Genomic DNA, 8,718 nt, shown 5'->3' with positions numbered 1-8,718 from the left:
TACCAGAAACAGAGTGCCTTTTAAAAAGGGGGATTTAATAAGTTGCCAGTTTACACTTCTAAGCCTGCAAAAATGGCCAAATAAAAACAAGGCTATAAAAATGTCCAATCTAAGGCATCAGGAAAAGATATCTTGGTTCAAGAAGGCCAATGATATTCAGGGTTTCTCTCTCAACTGGAAAGGCATATGGCAAACATGGCAACATCTACTAGGTTTCTTTCTAGGCTTCTTGTTTTAGGAAGCTCCCCCAGGGGCATTTTCCCTCTTCACCTCCAAAAGTCTCAGGCTGTGTGGGCTCTGGTAGTTCTCGTGGTTCTTTCATTGTTCTGAGCTGTCTCTAAAATGTTTCCTCTTTTAAAGAATTCTTGTGAACTAATCAAGATCCACCTGGAATGGGTGGAGCCACATCTCTGTGGTGATAACCTAATCAAGTTCCCAACACACAGGGCTGAATAGAGTTTAAAAGACAAGGCTGCCTCCACATTTCAGATTAGGATGAAGGCATGACTTTTCTAGGGTGCATAATCCTTTCAAGCCAGTACACCTAGTTTTCCCTGAAAAGTCACCTATTAAATGAGTTCAGGTCCGTTTGAGAAGAACTGGAAAAAAGGTTAAGTGTATACATTTTTGGCAGTGTAGCAGCATCCTTACTCAAGTGGTCTTAGTTTCCCCCTTCTTTCTGAGTCTGTGAACCAATTGAAGACTGGGAATTAATTGAGGGGCAACCACTTTCTGCTTTGGTAATTTAAAACACTTCTTTCACTATACCTCCTGTGTTTCTGCTAATACAGGTCAAAAAAGCTTTGGAACGCCTTCTCTCTGTTCTAGTAATAGGAACATTATGCTCAACTAGCTGGCATCATAGATGTCTGTGAATCACACTATTCTGATTACTTCTTTTGCACCACTGCCCATTGAAACAGCCACATCTAACTTTAGCAATTAATTATCACTACATGACCACACACCAGAGGCTCCCATCACCTCCACTGTGTTTTGGGATTCCAGTTTCTAATATAATTTCTGGCATAAAAACATACAACAAACAAAAAAACAAAGACCACATGGATCATCAGGGATGCTATGCTTCCTACAGGAATCTGTTTATTAGTGCTGTGGTGAATTGTGCCTCTGGGCGCTCTTGGTTGAATGAGCAGGTTTTATGTGATATACTCAGTCTAACATTCCAATCTTCTTAGTTTTTTAATACCCTCTACAATGCACCAAAAATCTTTGGACTTTTAGCTTCACATAGTGTATCTGACCTTTGGGTCCATATTTCAGTAAATATTTCAAACAAACCAGAAAAGCCATTCCTGGTTAATTGAGCCGAAACAGCAAGAACTCTGAGATATAAATACAAATTTTAAAACTTATGAAAAAGTATTATTGCATAAGAATAAAAATTTAATATTTTTTCTGTTTGACAATATATGCAAGACAATAATTTTCTCAGTTCTGGCAGCTTTCTAAACTCATTATATATATTTCTGAAAAATACTTTCAACTGGCATTAGTTGGGAACAAAATAATTTTCTAATGCCTCTTCCAGTAAAGGACACTGCTGATAAATGCTTCCTCTAAGTTGTTAAGTTTCTCTTTCTAAGAGAAATTAATCGAGATATAATTTTTTCTTTTGTCAGTTCCTTGACTTGAATATTCGATTCCTGATGATCATGCAGGTTCCCAATGCAGTCCCCAAAACTGAAGTTTTGTGTACTTCTTGCAGAAACTATCACATAAAAAAATGTGTCCCCTATCCAAGGCATACAAATTTGGCAACTCCTCCAGGAATTCTCAGTAGATTAATGAGCTCACTATATTTTTATTTATGATTAAGGATTACATTGAAGTGGAATGTAGCATGTCTAGAAAGTAGTTAATGCATAATTTTCTGTTAAAGTAGGTGGTGAATACTCTTTAGAATTATATAGCATCTATCCACACATTCTGAAGACAGACTAGGAATAAACTTGGTAACTATTAGATCAAAATGAACAACCATAATTTGAATCAGCAATTATTCTGAGAATTTTATGGATTGTAAAGCCCAGCATGCTGCGGAGGTCACAGATACACTCAATGACCATCTCCCAGTCCTTGCTAACTCCACTCTGTGCTTCCTTTTCTATTATGCAACTATGATTAATTAATTAAAGATGCTGTTTAAAACATCAAACAAATGAATGAACTAATGAATCATTACCTGACTGTCTAAATAACAACCTAACTAATATATTAACATCAGTTATGTGTTAAGCATTTAGGTCACTTTTTGATGCAATTATGGCTAAATATACAGGAACTGACAAAGTATACTTTGTCAATCATCTATCCTCCATGGTTTTCCAAGGATACTCTTTTAGTGTATCTGCTACCTAGTGGATTTTTTATTATTAGTTGATGGGTAAACAAAGAAGTCAAGAGTATAAATTTGGCACTGATTATCTATACGCTTTAGTAAAGCTTCTTAACATCTCTAGGACTTCTTCATTTGTAAAAGTGAGCTGGTTGGAATAATAAAAAATCTACAGAGCTTTACAGTTTAAATGGATTCTATGCAGCCTAAGGAATAAATATGAAAGCAAAAAAGAAAATGGAAGCTTTTACTTATGATAGAGACTCTGCCTAAGGAAATCAGAGTAAAAACATCTACAGTTTAGTGTGAAGGTATTAAGTCAGAGAAGGAATGGAATTTAAGCCTATAAAATCATTAACATCATAAATAGGGTTAAACAGATTTATTCTGAATCCCCTATTAAATGAGAACTAGAGCAATGCCTAGGCACAGCACCAAATTGTATAAAATTTGCTAGGAAGACATATTTTGAATTAACTTAGACTTGAATCATCTCTTTACTTACCTCATGGATTTGCTCTAAGAATTTAATCAGTATTTAACAATTCCCAACAATACTAAAACAGACACATAATGACTTCTCCTCTTAGGAGTTTATTAACTCAAATGTTGCGTATGTTGGGGTTATCACTAAGTGATTACTATGAAAATATTACATTTAAGCAGTAAGCATAATTTGAAAAGAATAAACCTTATGTTCGCGCATCCATACATTGCATAAGATTAATTACCAAGTACAGAATAAGAAAGAGGTCCTTTAATCCTGTATAGATTATTATAATGCCTGGATACATTTTAGAGTATATTAAACAGATAATCAAAAAATATTGGCAAAGGCCCTTGAGGGATGGGAGAAAGAATATGGAACTATCAAACCTTACCATCAGGGAAGCCCCTGATACTGTGTCAAACTTTAGGGACACCCAAATCAATAGGCCATGCCCTCGATTATGACACTTACCCGTGTGAAGCCTATGTAGGTAGTGGAGAAGCTTAAACTACCTATAGGCATGCCTAAGAGTTACTTCTGGAAGACTTCCTTTGTTGTTCAGATGTGGTCTCACTCTCTAGAAGCCCAACTCTGTAAGTGAAATCACTGCCTCCCCCCTATGTGGGACATGACATCCAGGGGTGGAAGTCTCCCGGGGACTTTCATCAAGACTCCCAGGAATGAATTTGGCCCTGGCACAGTGGGATCAATAATTCCATTCTGACCAAAAGGGGGAAAAGAAGTGTAAAGTATCAGTGGCATAGAGAAACAGGCTATTCTGGAGGTTGCTTTTACACAAGCTTCAATTAGACCTTGCTACCTATCATAACCTGCCAAACCCCAAACAGGACCATTCCGGCCAATCCTAAAGAGCATCTAGGGCAATATATATGATTCCACAAGTGTTCCCTGCACTAGACTAAATTTCCAAAAATATACAACCTCCAGACGGGTCCCTGGATCAAATAAGTCCTGAAACCTAGAGTGCCCAGCCGCTCCAGAACATCAGATAGTTCCATCTCCCTACCTGATATTAGTGACAGACCCTTCCAATATGAAAAAGTTAGAATGGCCATAGCTCAAACACACCTAAATAGAGGGATGGAAAGATCAAAGGTGACCGTGGAGTTATACAGTGAAGATAGGACTTAACAAATGAATATGAATGCTGAATCATTAAATTGATAATTTCTTTTAGTCTCTGGTATCATAGAGCAGCTAGAAGTAAAAACCTAAAATTGTGAAATTGCAACCCATGTCAAACTCTGAAATATGTTCTACAACTAATTGTGGTGCAGTGCTTTGAAATTTATAGCTTTTTTGTATATATGTTATTTTTTCACAAAAAAAAAGAAGGAAAAAAAGTCAATTGTGATGATAAAAAAATATTTAAGCTTTCTAGCCTCCTATATTCTGGAGCAGCTAGAAAGAAAAAAATCTGAGAGGATCGTATGGTAGCCGATGACAAACTCTGGGATCTTTCCCATAACTACTTATTGAAAAGTACTTTGAAAACTATTGCTTTTTATTTCTTTGCTTTGCATATATGTTATACTATATAATAAAAAAGTTAAAAAATAAATAAAAAATTGAGGACTTGTTCAAATAAAGAGACATAATGAAAAAAAGAAGCAGTTTTTACTGTTTCAGTGATCAAATAGTAACATTAATGAGATAATGTAAAAAATATTTAAAAAAATTTTAATGTTAAAAATGATTTAATTTTTAAAACATGTTGAAAAATGTCTTTCAAACATTTCTTTATATGTTTAATGATCAGCTTTAAATAGTTTCATTTTCTTGAGAAAAGCTTTATCTTATGGACCATATCTTTGAAAGCTGTTGTCACCTGCTTGTTCCTTAAGGTATAGATGAAGGGGTTCAGCAGAGGGGCCACTGAGGTATTCAGCATAGCCACTCCCTTGTTAAAACTTGCTGCATTCTTAACAGAAGGATTTATATACATAAAGATACAGCTTCCATAAGAAAGTGAGACCACAATCATGTGAGAAGAACAAGTAGAAAACGCTTTTCTCCTTTGCTGAGGAGAGGGGATTCTCAGAATTGTCCTGATAATGTATATGTAGGAAAGAATCACGAGTGCTAAGGTGAATATGAGCGTCACCGCAGCAAAAACAAACTCGATGACTTCTATGAAATGTGTGTCTGAACAGGATAAATGCAACGATATGGTGTAGTCGCAGCAATAATGATTGATGATGTTGGAGGCACAGAAAGGCAGCTGGAGAGTCATGATATGTGGCACAATGACAACTAAAAAACCAGAGAACCAAGAACATAAGACAAGTTGAATGCAGAGTCTCCTGCTCATCACGGTTGGGTAATGCAGGGGTCTGCAGATAGCAACATAGCGATTATAGGACATGGCGGCTAAAAGGTAAAATTCAGCTGCTCCCAGAAGGATGGCGAAAAAATACTGAGTGAAACAACCAGCAAAGGAAATTGTCTTGTCTCCAGTTCCAATATTGACTAGAATTTTGGGAACAAAGACAGAAGTAAAGGAAATTTCCAAAAAGGAAAAATGGCGGAGGAAAAAGTACATGGGAGTCTGGAGGCGATAATCCATCCCGCAGAGTCAGAATGACGATGGTCAAGTTTCCCGTGATACTTAAGGCGTAAGTTAGTAGCAGAAAAAAGACAAGCACAGCTTGGAGATTCGGGTCATTCGTCAGGCCAAGAAGAATGAACTCTATCACTGATGTTTGATTTCTCATGATTAATTTCATAAAAATCAAGGCAGACAATAACAATAAAGTTAGAATAAAATTAAAGGTATTAGATTTTTTTGAAATATAAAATCAGATTGAAAAACCAACTGGAAGTAAATGCACTTCGGAAAATATGAATAACAAGACAATAAATCAATTAGCATTCTGTTTTATTTTACTTCATATATTACAAAAACCCATCCACTTAAAGACATTTTCAATGATTGCTTCTAATTGTATTATCCTGTACTTTTTACCATTTTCTCATTTTTAATATTTTCCTTCTTATTCTTTCAATTCCATTATTCTCTAAATATATTATTGACCTCTCTTCAAATTCTTAGTCCTGTTTTATGGAATGCTAATAAGTTTTTATTCAAATTGTAAGATCCAATTTATTCACTGAGTGCTTTCAGATGTTCTTTTAATATTCTGTAGATAGATAAATGGATAAATCTAAAGCAAATTTCAAGAATTGCTTTATTTGAGAAATTTTAAAAATTAATTGTTAACTCTTAGTTTATTATCTGACCAAGTAAATATAGTTTAAAATATGGGGTATAGAAAAAATGGAACTCAATTGTTTTTTTTTCTATTTTTTTCTTACTGTAATCTCATTTTAAATAATTCTGGGCACTTACTGGATACATTTTTCTCTTAATTCTTAAAAAAGTGTATGGAATTTATATTATTAAAGTTCCCGAACCATAGCAAGGGCACAAAAAGTAGCTATTATCATTATAACATAGAATATGTAAATTAATTAGTTATCAGTGAAGTGTTAAATCAAAATGATCTCACTATTTGTTCTTTGTGCTACAAACTCGATTTTCCCCTCAACATATACTTCTTTAAAAAGTGGGTTCAAATTCAGGTCTCCAGAAAATTTTCTCTAACAATCCCAACAATAATTGGTTCTCCTACTTCTTTATAAATATTTAAGATAACATAACACTGGATGATAAATTCCAGTATTATTTTCTACTTTTTTCAATTACTTATGTTTATCTGTCCAACTTTAAAGTGAATAAACTCTCCACAAGAATATGATTCCATTACTTTACGACTTTTATAGAGGACAGCAAACTGTCCTCTATAAAATACAATAAAATACTATAAAAATTTTAATGCAAAATATATTATTGACCTTTCCTCAAATTATTAGACCTGTTTTATTGAATGCTCTAGAGTTTTTATTCAAATTGTAAGATCCAATTTATGCACTCAGTACTTTAAGATATTCTTTTAATATTCTTTAGCATCAGATATGAAGAAATATTACTGAGAATTCTTATTACTCCTCAAAAATTTTAAGATTCTTTTTATTTTAACAATTAAAGGCTTCACTACATATATTGGCCTATTCTCATGTTGCAAAATGTAGTAATTTAGCAATAGTCAACTTAACACATCCATTATCAAAGTAAAAAATTTTCTAAAGATTCAACGTGAACAAAATCACAGCTTTTGCCAAGTTAGGACGAGTGATTTTCCACTAGAATTATAAATAGAAAAATGTCCTAATATTTTACTTGAGCCAATTTTCACTTTTGTACCATGATTGTTTCTTTTGTTAAATACTTCATCAAGTAATTATAATCACCAAATGCATTAATGGTATTTAAAAGCGATATTGTTAACATTCCATTTGTGTTAATGAATAATCCAGATTTTTGCACCAACAATATAAATTTATGTGTTAATTGAAATTATGTCTATATTTTCCTGAATATATTATCTTGCAAGCTTAATAATGACAACAGATGAGTGTGGAAACTTTTAAAAATAGTGACAAAGTAATGAGTTTTGCAAAAATATATTATATTCAGACAAATATTACACCATTACTTCCACTATGGCAAAACTGTGCATTATACTGTAATATTACTAAAATTAGTTAACATAAATCATGGGGACTTGATCAATTAGTATTGATTTTCTGTTTCTACATGAAAATAAGATGTAGAGTGGCAGATTATTTGAAGGCAGCAATTTTTAACTTCTAGTTTAAGATCCTAGATATTAGTTAAGACACCATAGTTCCAATTTAGAAATTAAGCAATCAATCAATTGCACTCACTAAAGAACATTAATATTCTGAAATTTCCATTTTTATGTCTTTGAAAAAATGAAAATTTTTGTAATGTTCTTCATAAAGAAGAAACATTTCAATGAATGAATAAATAAGTAGGGGCCCAAAAATGAATGAAAAACAGTGTTTTTATATTTGTAAGTTATCTTACCATCTATTATAAGATCAACAAAAATGATAATTTCATATAAAAAAGCAAAATATAAGCTAAATATATTTCTTTTCAGCATGGTACGAGATGGTAATCCTTTACAGTAATTAGTCTTGATTCCTTTTATTTTTTGCATGGGCAGGCACTGAAAATCCAACCTGGGTCTCCTGCATAGAAGGCAAGAATTCTGCCTCTGAGACACTGTCATACCACCCAGTCTTGCTTCTTGAAGAGAAAAACTGAATGTATGAAAGGGATCTTTGTGCTTTAAAAACATAAATAAAGTTATACATATATTGGCTCAAATAAAAATTTGTTCCAATCAAAAAAATCATTTCCTCCCCCTTCCTCCATAAAAAATTTAATTGGCAAAAATATATTGCCATCTACTATGTAGATATTGATTTTTTAAAATAGGTGCTTTGTTGCAGTTAAAAGAACATGGAAGTATATCTCACATCTCTTCTGGATGAGATTAATCATAAATTATACATCACAAGGTAAAAGCTTCCTCAAAATGAGCTAAATAATTTCATGTACAGACTATGTCTTTTTTGCTGGTTTACCTCAAAGCTTTAAGACATTTTTGTTAGTTTGTGGAACATCATGTCAAATTACAATTAGGAACAAAGTTGGGAGTAGTGTACATGAGAAGTAGTGATGGGGATAGTTTTTTAAAAAATCAAATGCATTTTACCCACATTAAGCTCTAATTGAAAATGCTATTATAATTTTTCTGCCTGAAATACATATATATGCTAAAATATTGGGTTTTGAAACTCTTACCTGTATTTGCTCAAATCCATCAAAATTTCTTTAAACGATGTATGTACAGTTATGGCAAGCAAAGATAAAAAGTAAATAACAACACATTAAGTGAACTATGAATTTCTCGTT

The 8,718-nt window shown here is 33.1% G+C and overlaps 1 protein-coding gene across 1 annotated transcript; it reads right to left on the bottom strand.

The window, feature by feature from the left end:
- Positions 1-4,641: 4,641 nt before the first annotated feature.
- On the bottom strand, positions 4,642-5,584 carry LOC143690011 (olfactory receptor 6C4-like). Its single transcript, XM_077168027.1, is given in 2 exon segments — positions 4,642-5,439; positions 5,441-5,584. Coding segments are annotated over 2 exon segments (942 nt in total).
- Positions 5,585-8,718: the final 3,134 nt, after the last annotated feature.

The sequence above is a fragment of the Tamandua tetradactyla genome, chromosome 7, assembly GCF_023851605.1.
Source record: "Tamandua tetradactyla isolate mTamTet1 chromosome 7, mTamTet1.pri, whole genome shotgun sequence".
Lineage (NCBI taxonomy): Eukaryota > Metazoa > Chordata > Mammalia > Pilosa > Myrmecophagidae > Tamandua > Tamandua tetradactyla.
Note: the sequence above shows the minus strand (reverse complement) of the source record. Positions and strands in the feature narration are given on the sequence as shown.